At 42.8% G+C, this 19,248-nt stretch overlaps 2 protein-coding genes across 2 annotated transcripts in view; one reads left to right on the top strand and one right to left on the bottom strand.

Moving 5' to 3' along the window:
• LOC112071241 (epoxide hydrolase 1) overlaps positions 1-19,248 on the bottom strand; it is a 50,863-nt gene that overhangs the window by 8,223 nt on the left and 23,392 nt on the right. Inside the window, exons 3-4 of the mRNA XM_070439317.1 lie at positions 308-488; positions 4-81 (exon numbers count right to left, since the gene is read on the bottom strand). Of these exons, the coding sequence (XP_070295418.1) occupies positions 4-81; positions 308-488 (259 nt within the window). The remainder of the gene's footprint in view (positions 1-3; positions 82-307; positions 489-19,248) is intronic.
• Positions 4,547-8,558, top strand: LOC139022464 (cystatin-like). Its single transcript, XM_024138710.2, has 3 exons — positions 4,547-5,480; positions 7,664-7,765; positions 8,247-8,558. The coding sequence occupies exons 1-3, from the start codon at positions 5,271-5,273 to the stop codon at positions 8,325-8,327; spliced, it is 393 nt and encodes a 130-aa protein (XP_023994478.1). The 5' UTR covers positions 4,547-5,270; the 3' UTR covers positions 8,328-8,558.

Raw genomic sequence — 19,248 nt, forward strand, 5'->3', positions numbered from 1 at the left:
AGCCATGCACCAGCATTAGAGGCAACACCCTCTGGCCCTCACGGTGAGGTGGACGCACATGGATGAAGTGTACGTCCAGTCCTGAAGGAAGAGGAGTCAGGGGTTAGAGGATGGGGAGCAGTGGGTAAAACATTGGGGGGACTTGTTAGAAGCATGTATGAGCCTTTTATAAAAGGTCTTATTCTTTATATCAACATTATTTTTTTTTAACTGACTTTAATGATTATGTCTGACAAATTTCCAAACAGAGTGAGAGACAGAAACTGGCACTATAAAGATCATGATGTGATCATCAAGGCCTACTAACCCTCGATATTGGTTTTGAATTGAGGGTACTTGTTGAGTATTGTAATCTGTTTCTTCCAGTTAAATTGATGCCTCCAGTGGGAGACCACCTTCTTCAGGTAGGTAGAGTTGAAGCCGTACTGGAAACCGGCGTCCTCCAGGGGTTCAGTGTACCGGGTCCTGTCAATACGGTCATATAAGTCCTGTAGAGGAGGAAGATGATGGAGGAGGAGGAAGACCTGTGTTAGGCCTGTTGTGGTCATACAAAGTTACATGTTCCCTTGATTTTCACATGAAATTCAAAGATACTCAACAATAACTCACTGGGCACACAACGTCATTTCAACATGAATAATTGGATAATATTTAGTTGAGACGTTGAATGAGATGAGATTACAACCTATACTCACCCACTCAAAAAGATAAAAGTTAGTTGAATTTCCAATGTGTTGTCACTACGCTTTCAACCATCTAAAAGCACAACCAAATTCCAATGGAAAAACAATGTCTGATTTTTGGTTTAATTGTTACCGAAAAGTATATTACTGCAAATTGGGAAGACAATGTCAGATATTTTGTTTATTTATACAACAGATTAATGTATTATCACTGTGCTTCATCTGATAGCAGAACCAAATGACCAAGATTGCAGTTGAGGATCACTGTTCTCCATGCTCCCTGTCCAGCAGGGGGTACTGTTGCATCAAGGCCCAGTCAAACATACTACAAAACAACTTCTATCGCCTGGCCATGACACTATCAAATGGCTAACAAATACTGTTCTCCCTCCCCCACAGACTATCCACACGGACTCTCTGTCCAGCCACAGGAGTCCACCCGCTCAGTCAATTTACGCTGCTGCTAAAATGATCATTGATTAAATGTATTAGTCTGTTAAATGGCTGTTGATAATTGAATCCCACTACCATCTATTGATCCTGCTACTGATCACTATTCATCCTGTTTACATGTATATATTAGTTTCTATTTATCCTGTTATTGGTCACTATCCCTCCTGTCATTGGCACAGATCAAACTATACAAGCAGAAGATGCATTGCGTTGACAAACAAACAATTCAATATCACTAAATTTTACATCAACCAGAGCTTGAAACACTTGGCCAATTTTATTGTCTATGTTTAATTAAATTCTGGGTTGAATTGAAACAATAGCTGTTGATTTTACTAAAGCTATACCGGTCTAAATAGACTCATTGATGATGTATGAGAGATAAAGTAGGGTCCTGTTACATTTGCTCTGTTAAACCTTCCCTTTGGAATGACTTTAATAGCGACAGTGAATCTATTTTGTTTTTAACTGGGAGATCTCACAACAATCCTTCTCGCGATAGCACATTTGTAAGTCTGTGTCAAATATAATGTCTGGGCTTGGTTAATACCCTGGATGGGATACCAAAGGGTAGCTGTAGATACATCAATTCTCCAACAGGAGGTGCTGCCCAGCCTATTGTGTTTTTCCTTTGTTTTTTCCCCGACAGTGGATAGAAATGTTGATGATCTGACATTGTTTTAAATATACAAATGAATTAAACATATGTTATACAATTGCCTGTTGAAATTTGGTTACCATGATGACATAATCCTGTGGCTGAAATTTCACCCTCAAAACAACAGTTTACTTCTTTCAAATCTGAATTTATTTTACATGTAGATTCCATGTCACAATATGTTGGAAAATTAAGTTAAAACAAAGTGGACTGAACCAGTTTATGCCCAGTGGAAACTGACAGTAAGACTTGCAGCAATTATGAACTTGATATAAAGTTTCACCCCCTTATTATCCTACCTGTATCTCCTCATCAGAAGTTTGCACCTGAAAGGGGAAAACCTTCTCATCCTCTGACTGAGGCTTCTCTCCTGCCCCCCACCACCCATCCCCTATTGGAATGCGCTTGGCCTTCGTCCCTTGATACACCCAGTAATAACAGGTCAGCAGCCCGCCCACGGCCACCGCAGACCCGGCCACCAAGAGCTGTTGCTGCTGGGTAGGATCCAGGCTGGAGAGGGCCTGTCTGGAATACCAACACACAAACAACCCGGAACGTTAAAAAAAAGTTAGCATCACAAACCAGGTTTCCATTCAACCTTTCTATGCGAGTAAAGTACATATTAAAACAACATAACGACAGGCCTGATGAACACTGAACATTAGTTGGTAAACTTTCTAAATGTCGACAAAACACGCTAGACAAGGTGCGATCTTTTTGTCTGTAAAATTAATTATGCGAGAAAAGTCGGTGGAAATGCTTTAATGTGCAAATATTGATATAATAACCATCATAATCAAGCAATGCCATGTCGTTTGGTCCGTTCACTACTACTCGTTGGGAAAGCATACAGTTTATTAGGCTAGCGATTCAATCAATTATGATTAAAGTGCAAGGTGATGAATTTGATGCCTCGTTCCAATATATAACGAGGGTTTATTCTGGTGAAATGATCATCAATGCTTGGCTGCCGTTTGACAAATAAACATTTCGCTCTTTTGTCCATAATAATCTCACCATGTAGGCAAATTCGTTTTTAGCTTGGCTTCCGTCTTACATATAAACAAACTTGCTCTCATTATGTAGGCAGCGCCTACCCACACCGTATCTACGAGCTGTTGCCAAAACCAGAGATTCGCTATATAGCAAAACATGTCTTCTTACAAAACTATCAGTAGTTGAAAATGCGATGGAAACCCATTTAACTTGTTTTTTTATTTTGACACATGGGAATTTAACTATTTAATTCAACCTCCCAAACCTACTCATTGCCCCCCAGGGGAAAAAATTGTATTTCAGAGGTAAAAATCGGAATAAAATGCTTGTATGGATGTCAACCCTAATATATTTTCATGTCGTCATCACCAATCACAGTTAAAGCTGCAAAACATCACTTTTTGGGCAACCCAACATCTGTCATTCTCATTGAAAGCAAGTCTAAGAAGCAGTAGATATGTTCTATGTGCGACATTTCTATGCATCTTTTTACTTGGTGTTTTGTMCACAAGGTTCAAGCAGCTGATATTMCTATATGTGGTAATGGAAAATATATTTCACAACTGTTTAAATAGTGTAGAAAATCATCGTTCCATACTTGCTTGTMGTCAAATAAAACTGACATTAGGCGAACTATTAGAAGTTTTGCAACCAGAAAATGGCGAAGCGATTTCTACATRTGCACCTTTAAAAACGACACGCCTCCAAACCCAGATTTCTCTATCCTARCTATGYTACCAGTTTATACAAATGKGAGTTAGCATTTTGCGGTCAMTTCTTCTAAACCTGAAAAGGGACGATTTCTAAACGTTACGCATCGAAAACAGCCAAATATATCCAAAATCGAACATTGGTAACCAAAGTGTGGGCCTGTTACAATACATCGACCACGATTTGACGAATATCCACTTTGTTTGTTGAACGTGTGCCGCCAATCCACCGTCCTTCTTCTATCCCGACTGGCTGCGTTCCATTGACCTATTTAGTCTTAATCACATCTATAGGCGATGAATATACTCTTACGCAATGGTTTGGTTAAATACGCCCTATTTATCCACATAAAAAACGACTCACTTCAGAACTTCAATTGTCTGCATGGTTACTCAAGAGTCCTGCAGTTCCAATGTGCGCTCCTCTCTGTGCGTCATTGACCGAAGTCTGGACGTTTGCGGCATTCAAATCAGCTGAACTCGGAAATCTCCGACTTCAGTGCTTTCAGGTCAACTGGAAACTCGAGAAAAATTAGCTCTAGCTGGGAAAATCTTTTTGAACGGTAATCCAAATTCGAAGTCGGGACACTGCGCAGCGCACCTTTCTCAAACTCAGACTTTCCGATTTGAAAATCAGACCACTGACGTCATGATTTGACCTCGTTTTTCCCCCCGGGTTGCCAGTTTTCTTGAAAGCACAATTTCACTGGACTATTGACATTATGACCAGGATGATAAGAAAATACAATTCTTAATTCTAATTTCATTTCTCAGGTTTGTATCATCAAAGGCCAGTCACCATAGGCTAAATAACAAGCACAGAAGTCAAATCACGAATATAGCCTAGCTCCATGTAAAACTCATTCCAAGGAGGGCAGGTTGTCTGCGGGTTTTCGCTCTAACCTTGTTCTTGATTGATGAATTAAGGTCACTAATTACTAATGAACTACCCCCACCTGGTTGTCTAGATCTTAATCGAAAGAAGAAATATAAAAGCGGCAGACACTCCGTCCTCAGTGGAATGAGTTTGGGAACGTCTAACAGTAGGCCTAATGCTAGACTGTATAAATAGCCAATCATCCCTAAAGCCAATAAAGCCTAGTCCTATTTAGTTTAGTGTCACTTACAGAGATTTAGAGTTTTGACAGCCATTGGTGTGCAGGTTCTCATTACGTTTCATAATATTTTTCCATAATGAATTATTTAGCTTAGCCTACAACCAAGCAAATCAACGGGGTAAGCCGCTCTGCAAAACGGCCAACTCTAGTTAGCTACATTCATTTCCAATGCGTTTGCATTGCAGCATTGGGTTGCAGAGGCAATTCGTTCTGTGGTGCACACGTTGGATTTATCGAACTTTTGCAACGAATTGTAGGTGTTAAATGGCTTGACAGAAGTAGTAACAGAAGGTGAACGTTTAACTGTTGCACGCATGCGTCCCATTTTGCACAAATTGCGCAAAGTTCATTGTCGGTGTGATAGAGGCGGTCGCTTTTGTGTTGATATTGCTTCTACACCTGCATTGCTTGCTGTTTGGGGTTTTAGGCTGGGTTTCTGTACAGCACTTTGAGATATCAGCTGATGTAAGAAGGGCTATATAAGTAAATTTGATTTGATATTGATTCCACTAATAATTAAGCCCCACCCCTCATCAAGCAGAAGTGACGTCACCGCGTTTATATAAAACTCGTCGGAGGCGAGGATTTGTTGTGGTGTAACGTTCCTTGATACGATCGGAGTTGCAATAAAGACCGAGATCAGACGGGAAAAATGCTCATGAATTGGAAGATCGTCGTTCCTTTGCTCGCGGTGGCATTCATCGTGACGAGCGCCGATGGGATACCGGGGGGCGTCGTGGACGCAGATATGAACGACCCCGCTACCAGAGACGCGCTGCAGTTCGCGGTGGCCGAAAACAACAAGAGAACAAACGACATGTATGTTTGGCAGGTGGCCAAAGTTGTCAAGGCTCAGAAACAGGTCAGTCCCTTTTTATAGACCCTTTCATTAGTTGAATGACGTCAATGTTGATCGTTCGTTGTGTAGCGTAGTTTTCTTGTTTTTCATTCCGCTGTTCAATACCTAAATTCACTCTGGCTATCTACTCTGATTTCAGGACAATCTCGTATGTGTGSCAGRGGYAGAATAACTAATGATGTGAATTCGTAAAWTCATATGTCGAAWWTGACCGGTGTCAGTWAACGTCGGCCAAAAACGTAATTAAATTGTTGCCAGCAGCACAGTTGGTCACCAACGCTCCAGATAACAGCCTAACCAGCTCAGCCTGTGCAAGTGGAATGATCAGATGTTCTCTCATTAGTGTCTGGAAGAAGCAAGCTAACTAACTTTACGCCTCGATCACACCTGACAGGAATTTTACATTTTGCCCGAGAAAGCTGTGTTTGGATATTGGCACAGGTGTTAGACCCGAGAGGAAGTCGAGGACCGGGAAACCGTGCCAATATATCCTTAACACCGGTTTAGAGGACGTTATCTCTTGTATACAACGGGTTACTAACATATTCAAATATTGATTGACATATTTTCATAACTTATTTTGATTATTCATACTATTTCACAAGATGTAGTCCCGACAAGTCTAAGGTTGCTACCCAAGCCGGCTGGTCGTTCGTTCAAAATGTTCCATTGCAGTACTAGTTGGTAACGTTCTTATCCCCTGCTTGCTTGCTAGCCAACTATGGCTAAATTAGTAACGGCAAACAATGAAGACAGAATAAGAGCAAACGATTTGCCTTTACATTTTCTTGTGACATTGAATTTGGATACACACTTAAATAATAATGAGCTATAGTGCTGTGCGATTTCACCTGGCATAGGTGATGTGCTCTCTTGTCAGGACACTGTTGTTCAGAGGAACTAGCTAACACAATCACTTCAAATCGAAGCTGTAAAACCAGCAAACTAGCTGCATTTAATTTGACCTGTGTTTCTTTATATATCCATTAAAAAGTATGCCAGTGTAAGCCAGTGTGAAATGTATGCCAGTGTGAAATGGTTAGCGAGGTGCGCGCTAATAGTGACTCAATCGGTGTGGTTAATTGCTCTGAGACCTTGAAGTGGTTTTTGTGGAGCGAAAGGTAACGATGCTTTGTGGGAGGCAGTTGTTGTGTGCACAGGGTCCCTGGTTCGAGCCCAGGTAGGGGTGAGGAGAGGGACGGAAGCAACACTCTTTACACCAGCTGCTTCATGATTTCGACTGGCTGAGAAACTCTCTTCCGGATGCTAGAGACAGACAGCAATGTTTATACAAATTTACCGCTGTTGAAAATCAAATACCGGTCTAAAAGAAATGGGAGATTTTTTACAGTGGATCAAGTTTATAAACTGCCTGGCTGGGTTTACGAGAAAGTGGATTGCGCAGTCAGATGGAACAGATTAAATGGGCATGTCAACGTCCAACCTTTAGCTGGTGCTAATTTGTGGAATAAATAATGTCTGGAATGCGGTTTATCCAGTATTAGACCCACCCGTTTGTATAATTCCCTATAACGCAGGGTATGTTTGAACCATAGAATTAAATTGCTATAGTTTAATTTTATTTTGAGCTACTTTTGAACGCAAAATTGAAAACAGTATTGGTCTTGTTGAATTTGGTTTTCATAATAGCAAGCTAGGTTTGATGGTTAGCTTAAGTCTGTTGGGTTACCACGGCAACTACTGTAGCCGTCTAGTCGACTTGCTGGCTACTTCGCTGGATGGTGAACAGACTTCTTGTGGTAAATTATAGATTTGATGTAAAAGGAATAATCAAGTCTATCCATTCTCTGGAAAATAAACTCCGTGTAAGGTCAGTTCCACTCCGCTATAGTGTCGCCTTCCACGTCGGTCATTGTTTTCCATAGAACGCAAAGCCCCTCGTTGATCCCTTACATAGTTGGTGATGAGTGGAGACAATGGGAGCCTATTGTCGCTAGGACTCATGTGATTATAAGATGCCCATTTGCCCTATGTACCCTCTGGCTCAGTGAACAATGCTCACCTGACATTATGCAGGAGACTCATTTTTAACCCATGCAGTCATCTGCACTTTTTTAGTAGTTCAGTTCTAGCCATAGAAATAGAATCACTAGAACAGGTTCCTCATTCAAGATGGGGGATCTCTATGTCTGTGGTCTGACATGCTGACCATCCTCTGCTTACAGGTGGTAGCTGGGATGAAGTACATCTTCGCAGTGCAGATGGCCAGGACCCTGTGCAGGAAGGGAGGCGTGAAGGACTGCGCTGTGCATCAGGCCCCAGCTGCGGTAAGGACCACAAGGCCAGCCTGGTCCCAGATCTGTTTGTGTTAACACTGGCACTTCAGCTCAGTGCTTCCTATATGTACAGCTTAAGAATGGTCCATTTTTAGTTTATAACCTGTTACCAACAGGGATCACATTGGTAACCAATAAACTACTTATAAACTGTTAGTAAATCCTACTTTTAACGTGTTACCCATTTCACTATTGGTTCAGTATTGGTTTTTGTACAAATTGCTTTGTTTGCAAAGGGAAGTTTCAGGTGACATTTCTAGAGATTAATGTCTGTTGGCAGTGTTTGAGAGCATCAAAACCATGATTCATTGTGGGTACATTTTGTCTGACTACTCTACAAATAATACATTTGTTTATGATGTGATTTGTAGCTCAGGCAGTAGACTGCAATGTCCAACAAACCTTTTGTCAGGTGGTATGCTTGCTGACGGGGTGTGATCATACCAACTCGTGTTGCTTCCTGTTTCCTCAGACCTACCAGTGCACCTTTGAGGTGTGGAGCCGCCCCTGGATGGGAGCGAGCCAGTTGATCAAGAATGACTGCCAGCCGTAAAGACCTAAAGGAGAGAAGACTTGGTCTAGTCTTCCCTATAACTAGTGTTATGTATTACTAATGCTGGTCAACCTCTGAATATATCATAAACAAGAATCCAACTAATAATTTTCTAACTTTATGCATTCCCACACCAATAAAATAACTTCTGTTTTGAAAATGTAGTATTAAAATGGTTTGTAAACTCTATGCAACAGTTGAACTAAATAAAGAAATGGTTTGTAAACTCTATGCAACAGTTGAACTAAATAAAGAAATGGTTTGTTACATCTACATGTGGTTATTTACTTCCATCTTGTTGCCAGATGAACAAATCTTAGATGGACACATTTTGTGACAATAGCACAAGGTTGAGAAATAACCCTCGGTCAGTCACACCCAATGATTCACAGGACATGATGGACAGCATACGTTTAATAAAGGCTCATGCATTCTACACAAAGCAGAAACGGGTTCGAAGGAATCCCGGGAACATATTCCAGTCTGTGCTAGCAAAACAGTCCTGTAGCTTAGCATCTGCTTCATCTGACAAACTTTTTAAATGATCTAGTCACTGGTGCTTCCTGCTTTAATTTTTGCTTGGAAGCAGGAATCATGAGGATAGCATTATGGTCAGCGATGGAGAGCTATGTGTCTCTGTGTGTGAAGTATAGGCGGTCCAGAGTTTTTTCCCCCTCTGGTTGCACATTTTAACATGCTGATAGAAATTTGGTAAAACTGATTTAAGTGTCCCTGTATTAAAGTCCCCGGCTACTAGGAGTGCCGCCTCTGGGTGAGCGTTTTCTTGTTTGCTTATGGCAGAATACAGCTCATTCAATGCTGTCTTAGTGCCAGCCTCAGTCTGTAGTGGTATGTAAACAGCTACGAAAAATACAGAAACTCTCTAGGTAGGTAGTGTGGTCTACAGCTTATCATGAGAAACTCTACCTCAGGCGAGCAATAGCTCGAGACTTCCATAGATATAATGCACCAGCTGTTATTTACAAAAATACATTGTCCGCCGCCCCATGTCTTATCAGACACCTCTATTCGATCCTGCCCGTACAGCGTATAACCAGCCAGCTCTATGTTGATAGTGTCGTCATTCAGCCACGACTCAGTGAAGCAGAAGATATTATAGTACAAGCTGACGTCTGTGTTGTATCAATTGAAAAGTATAGGTCAATTTGCTGTCCAATGTATTCTGTAAAACTTGTATCTTGAAGCCATTTTGGTTGGAAGAGCCATTTAGGTTGGTCACCTACTAAATTAGAATCGAAATATTTAAGAGATGCTGGAGCATGGTCAGAGATGACAATGCTATCATAAAAGCAATCTTAAATTTTTAGAGCGTAATGCTGCTGAGATAAAAAAAACAAATGTAGATTCAGGAATAGGTCTGGTGAGTGCTAGATTAACAGGAGTATTCCACATCATCTGGTTTCATTTCTCTCCAAATCTCTAAATTTAAATCCTTCATAAAATTCTGTATGGTTTTCCAAGATTGGGTGTGGGAGTCGTTCGAACCCGAGGTGCGATCGTTAACAGGATCTAAAGTGAAATTGAAATATAATTACCTGGAAGTGTGGAAAGGTTTAAAAACAAATCATTCAAGAATTTAGAGACATCTTTGTTGGGACCATACACATTAATTAAATTCAACGGCTCAGACAGCAAGGTACCCCATATAATAATATATCTGCCGGTGGGATCACAAATTGTTTGCAATATCTGATATGGACTTAGGGATAAGAATAATAACTCTCCTTGCATGGGAGCTACGTGAGGCTGCAACGATCTGCCCAGGCCACCTCTTGCGTATCTTAGGAACGTCGCCAGATAATAGATGTGATTCTTGCAAAAATATGATCTTCGCCTGAAGTTGTGTTAATCTACTTATTACCTGTTTTATTTTGGTGTTTTTATTTCATCCCCTACAGTTCCAGGATGTAAATTTAACCTTAACACTATGAGTCATCGAATTTACCAGAGACACTTGAACTAAAACTTTGCCCCGTAAAAGCACATTGGATCAGCCTAATATACCAACAGTCCTCCGTTACCACCATAAACAAAAAAACTTTGGTATTTTTCTCCGGTAAAGACAATAACGATTCTTCATCTTAAATTTGATCGTTTATTTACGTATTAGGGTACCTAAGGTTTGATTAAAAACGTTTCTTGAGTTGTTTGGAAAAGTTTATTAATAACATTTGGGATTCATTTTGTATGCATTTTGAAGGAGGGAAACTGGATGGTTAACTGACTGAAGCGCGCCAGCTAAACTACGTTTTTATGGATATAAAGAAGGACATTATCGAACAAAAGGACCATTTGTGATGTATCTGGGACCTTTTGGAGTGCCAACAGAAGAAGATCACTACACCTTCTGCCCCTCCACTTGTCATTGTTTTTTTGTTAAATGGTGAACACAATATGGTGCAAACTAAATACCAGGAGTGAGCCAGAATATGAGACCACCGTGATCTAGCCTCATATAGGCCTAAAGAAAACAAACCCGCACCAGGATGTTCCAATGCATAAAATAAAAGTTTCATGGTACATTCAATTATAATAAGGCTTACTTTTAAACGGGCCCTGTTATTATAGTTCAATAGACAGTGCTACTATGTTATTAGATACATTATAACACGGTGAACTGGCTCAAATTTAAATAACTCTTTGTAGATCAAACCGAAAGCAACAGTTTGAAAAATGTCAAAAGAAATTGGTCAACGTTTAACTTTACGTTGCTATTGCCTCTTCTTCAGCGTTGCTCCGCTTCCACACCTCTGCCGGCCTAGCTTCTCAAGAAACTGCACCGCCCCAGCTGGGAGACCCTTAGGCCTGCTGGAAAGATGATTCCATACCGGATAGCCTTAGCCCGTAGCCGCTGCTTGACACTGTCGAAGAGTTTCTGCTGCTTTTGGGACTTCTATGGAGAGATCTGGGAAGAACATAACTTGCCGATTCTCGTAGAGTACTCTCCCTTTCGCCCTGGCTGCATTCACCATACCATCTTATCTTTATAGTTTAAGAACTTCATTATCAGAGGCATCGGGGTGCGTTGGGGTCGGATCGTGGGGCCAGAAATCCGATGAGCTCTCTCAATGATCAAAGGAGAGCAGAGTGGCACCATCTCCAGAGCCTCAGGAAGCCACCTCTCTAGGAATGAGCAAGCATCGCTCCCCTCAGCACCTTCGCGGAGATGTACTAGTCTCAAGTTCAATCTCCTGCCGGCCGCCCTCCAAATCAACTAGTTTTAGAGGTAAGCGATTCAACTTTTTCCTCAAGAGCGGTGATCGTTGCCTGCAGGGCTATAATGTTGTCTTCAGTTCAAGAGATACGTACCTCAGCCTGAGAGATTTGCCCAGCACATTCTTTGACTTCGTTTTAAACGTTGTCCACAGCAGACAGTATATTTTCGAATTTGATATCATTAATGTCTTTGATGGTCTTGAGGCTATCTTCGGAGCTAACGGCACTGCACATGTTTATCGCCTCAGTCTTGCTTCCACCACTAGCACATGAAGCTTGCACGGCCCCTTCGTCCTCAGACTCTAAACTTTCACTCGTTAAGTCTGGCTTTTTGGTGTGACTCTGTCGGCATTGTGGTTTTTGGAAGCTAATAAACTATTACTGCCTTTCCTGGTACATTAAGCTTAAGGGTGAACTTATTTCAGGATTTATTTCAAATTTGTAGCGGAGCTAAAAAGATGCGACTGATCAGCTCTGYGCTCTACTGGAAGCCCCGAGGTGCCTTATTGCTATTATAAACTAGCTACTAACWTAAATGGTTTGTCATACCYGTAGTATACCACGGCTCTCAGCCAATCAGCATTCTGGGCTCGAACCACCCAGTTTATAATGCTCAAAACATGGATTAGCACTTTGATTGAATGTGTGCTAAGGATAACGTGCTTCTACACCTGCATTGCTTGCTGTTTGGGGTTTTAGGCTGGGTTTCTGTACAGCACTTCGAGATATTAGCTGATGTATGAAGGGCTATATAAAATAAACTTGATTGATTGATAATGTGTGTGGATTAAAATTTGCGCAGTTTAATGTTAACTGAGTATCCTGATGTGAAACTGATTCTCATGGATATTTTCTATTTAAGCACCTGCCATTTTGTTTGTCTGACAGAGGCGGGTAATAAGGTTGGCATGCTTTCGTGTTTTCTTATGAACGAGCTCATTGCTTCAGTTTGTTGCTCTTTGACCGGTATTGTAAGTATTTGGCACCTGTTTATCCCCCACACTAATATAAAGCCTCACTCTAAGACAAGGAAAGTCAACAGTTGCTGTTGCCTCCTCACTGTTAGAATTCAATCATTGGTTTAACCTGTGATTGAGTTCTAGCATTGTCATCCAACGCAGCTGTTTTTATCTCAGTGTCAAAGTCATTTCTGGGTAACAATTAAGTACTTTACAGTGATGGTTTTCAATTAAAATGGTAAAATAGATAGAAACAAAATAGATTCTGAGAACAATTTGTCAAGCAAGAATTTTGTTAGGAATGGCGGAGTGGTCTGAGTTGGGAGGGGAAAACGGAAGATTAGCCGTTACTGGCAGAGTGGTTTGGAACTTTTCTGTTGGTCTATTAACTAATTTACTGCATGGTGATGTCACCATCCCACCAAAACACCCTTACTTTTCAGGTGGTCTTATCAAACAGCTCTTACGCTAAAAGGGCATTATCATGTTCACACATTCACAATACTATTCCATTCTTGGTGTGTAAATATGTAGTTAACACAGGAAAAACACATTTTGACTGCACTGGGCCTTTAACAAGGGCCCCAGGACCAGTGGAAGCAAAATAACCCAATATCATCAAAGATCCACCATCATATTTTACAGTAGGTATGGGGTTCTTTTCTGCCGATGCATCCTTCCTTTGATGCGAAACCCACCACTGGTGTTTGTGGCCAGAGCTCCTTTATGGCCAAAGAGCTCTATTTAGCAGCCAAAGAGCTCTATTTAGCAGCCAAAGAGCTCTTTTTAATGGCCAAAGAGCTCTATTTAGCAGCCAAAGAGCTCTTTTTAATGGCCAAAGAGCTCTATTTAGCAGCCAAAGAGCTCTTTTTAATAGCCAAAGAGCTCTATTTAGCAGCCAAAGAGCTCTATTTAGCAGCCAAAGAGCTCTTTTTAATGGCAAAGAGCTCTATTTAGCAGCAAAAGAGCTCTTTTTAGCAGCCAAAGAGCTCTTTTTAGCAGCCAAAGAGCTCTTTTTAATGGCCAAAGAGCTCTATTTAGCAGCCAAAGAGCTCTTTTTTATGGCCAAAGAGATCTATTTAGCAGCCAAAGAGCTCTTTTTAATGGCCAAAGAGCTCTATTTAGCAGCCAAAGAGCTCTTTTTTATGGCCAAAGAGCTCTATTTAGCAGCCAAAGAGCTCTTTTTTATGGCCAAAGAGCTCTATTTAGCAGCCAAAGAGCTCTTTTTAATGGCCAAAGAGCTCTATTTAGCAGCCAAAGAGCTCTATTTAGCAGCCAAAAACCTGGTTTCCTCTGACAGGAAGCTGAAACTTGGCAGCAAGTGAATCTTCCATCTGGACAATAACCTCAAGCACACAACAAAATCCATAAAGAAAGGACTAATTGACCCCCAAATTAACATTTTGCAATGGACATCTCAGTCTCCAGACTTGAACCCCATTGAAACTCTGTGGTTAGAATTGAAGAGCACAGGCAAAAGCTATCAAAGATCTGGAAAGATTCTGTATGGAGGAATGGTCTAAGTGTAACGGATGTGAAATGGCTAGCTAGTTAGCGGTGGTGCGCGCTAATAGCCTTTCAATCGGTGACACCACTCGCTCTGAGACCTTGAAGTAGTGATTCCCCTTGCTCTGCAAGGGCCGCGGCTTTTGTGGAGCGATGGGTAACTATGCTTCGTGGGTGACTGTTGTTGATGTGTGCAGAGGGTCCCTGGTTCGCGCCCGGGTCGGGGCGAGGGACGGACGTAAAGTTAGACTGTTACATAAGTGATTTGAGAACATATTGGGAGGAATCTTAAAACATTTTAGAATAAGGCTCAGTGCTGTTATCCTCGCAAGGTAAGGTATTTGCCTCAAGTAATTCTGTTTGGAGTCTACATCTCGCCGAGCGCTTGTGCACACACAACTTAACAGCTATTGGCTGATCAGATCACAGCTGTGCACACACAGAGCAACAGCTATTGGCTGATCAGATCACAGAGGTGGAAAGGAAATACCCAGATTCTATTTTGTCCATCATGGGGATTTTAACCACATCAACCTTCAACAGGAACTTCCAAGATAAAAACAGCTGGTTAAAATGTTGAACAAGGGGCATACCACTCTGTACCCTTGGGAACTCAGACCATGTTTACAGCACTATTAAAGGGCATACCAGCTGTCCCTTGGGAACTCAGACCATGTTTACAGCACTATTAAAGGGGCATACCACCTCTGTCCCTTGCAGAACTCAGACCATGTTTACAGCACTATTAGGGGCATACCACGCTGTCCCTTGGGAACTCAGACCATGTTTACAGCACTATTAAAGGGGCATACCACGCTGTCCCTTGCAGAACTCAGACCATGTTTACAGCACTATTAAAGGGGCATACCACGCTGTCCCTTGAGAACTCAGACTGTTTACAGCACTATTAAAGGGGCATACCACGCTGTCCCTTGCAGAACTCAGACCATGTTTACAGCACTATTAAAGGGGCATACCACGCTGTCCCTTGCAGAACTCAGACCATGTTTACAGCACTATTAAGGGGCATACCACGCTGTCCCCTTGGGAACTCAGACCATGTTTACAGCACTATTAAGGGGCATACCACGCTGTCCCTTGCAGAACTCAGACCATGTTTACAGCACTATTAAAGGGGCATACCACGCTGTCCCCTTGGGACTCAGACCATTGTGACAGCACTATTAAAGGGGCATACCACGCTGTCCCTTGCAGAACTCAGACCATGTTTACAGCACTATTAAAGGGGCATACCACGCTGTCCCCTTGGGAACTCAGACCATTGTGACAGCACTATTAAAGGGGCATACAACAATGACCATGTAATGCTACACATCATCCCTGCATACAGACAGAAACTAAAAACGCCAAGCCTGTCAAATAAACGGTGTGGAAATGGACTGACAAGGTCATTGGGGAGTTAAAGGACCTAGACACCACGGATTGGAACATATTCAAGGACAACAATGCCAACATACATGACTACACAGACAGTATCGCATCCTACATCAATGGATCTGAGGAGAACTGCAGGTGAACGGCTAGAGCAACAGTTCTCCAGCAACGACTATCTGCAAAGGACTGAAAAACACAAGAAACCTAAACTGCCCCCGATGGCAGACGACAAATCACTGCAGAATAATTGAAACCAGTTTTAATGCAGATTTGACTCTCGTTGTCTATCACTAGCAGCACCATATTACCAAGTAACATTCTAGTACGTTGAATGACAGATTTCTACCTTGTCAGCTCGGGGATTCGATCCAGCAACCTCCGTTTACTGGCCCAACGCTATAACCACTAGTAGCAAGGCAAAACTTGTCATATTGACCTTTCTAGACAAGGACACTTCTTTTAATATGGGCTCATATCAAACCCTGTAGGATAAGCATTAGTTTCTTCTTACCCAGCACAACTATTTATTTAATTGGCTGAGTCTGAAATGGCACCCTATTCACTATATAGTACAGTACTTTGACCAGGGCCCATGGAGCTCTGGTAAAACGTAGTGCACTGTGCAGGAAATAGGGTGCCATTTCAGACGAGGCAATTAAATAACTGCACTGCCTAAATGAAATGCATTGACAAGTTAGTTTACTCTTTCCCCCGATGAGGAAATGATGTGCTCCAGTCAACTGCATTTTCTTCAGTCACCATTATTTTCAAGTTCTCTTCATCCATGCAGAAGAAAGATATATTTTTTTCATGAACTCTGTCCCGTTTGTTCTAATAATGAAGACTAAATGTATTCATAAAGGGCTTTTTATTGAAGTGATATGACAAACTTGAATGACAGAATCTAAACGATTACAAAATGTGACATATGCCAAACTCGTGTACCTTGTGACACCATGAATCTTACCTTTGTATCTGGTCTGCAAAAAAATAACCTTAAAATCAGACCAGCTGTCGACAACTATTTCCAACGTGCTTGGTTTACTTCTATTGATACTATGCAGGAATCCAGACACCTACAGCACAGTGTAAACAAAGTATGATTCATAAGGTTGTATAGTTAGGCACTGGAAAGTTAGCCCACTTCTACCCTCTGAACAGCTTATTCTCAAGCCCATCAGACCGCTAAACAGCCATCACATAATTTAGAGGGGCTGCTGCCTACATGAGAGCCAATCACTGGCCCTTTAACAACTGGATGCACTAGTCACGTTAATGTTTGCATATCTTATATTACTTCATGTTTATACTGTATTTTTGTACCGTCTATTGCACATTGCCTATGCCGCTCGGCAATATATTTATATGTACATATTCTCATTCACCCTTTAGATGTGTGTATTAAGTAGTTGGGGAATTGTTAGTATATTACTACACTGTCGGAAGCACAAGCACTTCGCTGCACTCATATTAACATCTTGCTAACCATGTGTATGTGACATTTGATTTGTAGGCCTTCCGGGCGGGGGGGGGGGGGGGCGTTAGCTGTAGGCCTTCCGGCGGGGGGGAGGGCGTTAGCTGTAGGCCTTCCGGGCGGGGGTTTTTTTAGCTGTAGGCCTTCCCGGGCGGGGGGTTTTTAGTGTAGGCTTCTAGGACGTTTTTTTTTTTTAGCTGTAGGCCTTCTAGGCGGGTTTTTTTAGCTGTAGGCCTTCTAGGCGGGTTTTTTTTAGCTGTAGGCCTTCTAGGCGGGTTTTTTTTTAGCTGTAGGCCTTCTAGGTGTTTTTTTTTTAGGCTGTAGGCTTCTAGGTGGGGTTTTTTTAGCTGTAGGCCTTCTAGTGGGGGGTTTTTAGCTGTAGGCTTCTAGGTGGGGTTTTTAGCTGTAGGTCCTTCTAGGTGGGGGGTTTTTTTTAGGCTGTAGGCCTTCTAGTGGGGGTTTTTTAGCTGTAGCGCCTTCTAGGTGTTTTTTTTAGCTGTTAGGCCTTCTAGGTCGTTTTTTTTAGTGTGGCCCTAGGTGGGGGTTTTTTTAGCTGTAGGCCTTCTAGGTGGGGGTTTTTAGCTGTAGGCCTTCTAGGTGGGGGGGTTTTAAGCTGTAGGCCTTCTAGTGGGGGGGTTTTTAGCTGTAGGCCTTCTAGGTGGGGGTTTTTAGCTGTAGGCCTTCTAGGGTGGGGGGTTTTTAAGCTGTAGGCTTCTAGGGGGGGGTTTTTTAGCTGTAGGCTTCTAGGTGGGTTTTTTTTAGCTGTAGGCCTTCTAGGTGGGGTTTTTTAGCTGTAGGCCTTCTAGGTGGGGGGGTTTTAGCTGTAGGCCTTCTAGGTGGGGGGGTTTTAGCTGTAGGCCCTACGTGGGGGGTATTTAGCTGTAGGCCACTAGTGGGGGTATTAGCTGTAGGCCCACGTAGTGTGGGGTATTAGCTGTAGGCCACTAGTGGGGGTATTACTGTAGCCCACTGAGTGGCGGCCTAGGTAATTAGCTGTAGGCCACTAGTGGGGGTATTAGTGTAGGCCACTAGTGGGGGGTATTAGCTGTAGGCCCACTAGTGGGGGTATTAGCTGTAGGCCCATAGTGGGGGTATAGCTGTAGGCCCACTAGTGGGGGTATTAGCTGTAGGCCCACTTGTGGGGTATTAGCTGTAGGCCCACTTGTGGGGTATTAGCTGTAGGCTTCTAGGTGGGGGTTTTTAGCTGTAAGGCCTTCTAGGTGGGGGTATTAGCTGTAGGCCCATAGTGGGGGTATTAGCTGTAGGCCCACTAGTGGGGGTATTAGTCTGTAGGCCACTAGTGGGGGTATTAGCTGTAGGCCACCTAGTGGGGGTATTAGCTGTAGCCCATAGTGGGGTATTAGCTGTAGGCCCACTAGTGGGGGTATTAGCTGTAGGCCACTAGTGGGGGTATTAGCTGTAGGCCCACTAGTGGGGGTATTAGCTGTAGGCACTAGTGGGGTATTAGCTGTAGGGCCACTTAGTGGGGTTTTAGGCTGTAGGCCACTAGTGGGGGTTTTAGCTGTAGGCCCACTAGTGGGGGGTTTTAGCTGTAGGCCACTAGTGGGGGTATTAGCTGTAGGCCCACTAGTGGGGGTATTCGCTGTAGGCCACTAGGGGGGTATTCGCTGTAGGCCCCTAGTGGGGTATTCGCTGTAGGCCCCTAGTGGGGGTATTCGCTGTAGGCGCCACTGTGGGGTATTCGCTGTAGGCCACTAGTGGGGTATCGCTGTAGGCCTTCTATGGTGTTTTTTTTTTTTTTTTTAGGCTGTAGGCCTTCTAGGTGTTTTTTTTTTTAGCTTGTAGGCCTTCTAGGTGGGGGGTTTTAGTGTAGGCCTTCTAGGTGGGGGGGTTTTAGCTGTAGGCCCACTAGTGTTTTTTTTTTAGCTGTAAGGCCTAGTGTTTTTTTTTTTAGCTGTAGGCCCACTAGTGGGGGGTGATTAGCTGTAGGCGCCCCACTAGTGGGGGTAATTAGCTGTAGGCCCCCACTGGAGTGTGGGGTATTAAGCTTGTAGGGGCCCACCTCAGTTGAGGACGGTAGGTTACTAAAGTCATTGTAGATAAGCCCACTCCACTAAAGGTTGGGGGGGTATTAGCGCTGTAAGGCCCAACTAGTGGCCCAACTTACAAAGAGTTGGAGATATCCGGTAAACCTTAGCTTGGTAGGGGCCCACTAAGTGGGGGTAATTAAGCGCCGGGTCGTAGAGTAGTGGGGCCCCACTAGGTGGGGGGTAATTAGGAGAGCTGTAGGCCCACTGTGGGGCGGCGTGGGGTCTCTTAGCAAGCTAATCTGTAGGACCCCCACGCACTCAAGGTGGTGAGTGCCTAGTATTCTAGTCAGAACTTAGGC

This window comes from Salvelinus sp. IW2-2015, unplaced genomic scaffold (assembly GCF_002910315.2).
Source record: "Salvelinus sp. IW2-2015 unplaced genomic scaffold, ASM291031v2 Un_scaffold1553, whole genome shotgun sequence".
In the NCBI taxonomy this organism is placed as follows: domain Eukaryota; kingdom Metazoa; phylum Chordata; class Actinopteri; order Salmoniformes; family Salmonidae; genus Salvelinus; species Salvelinus sp. IW2-2015.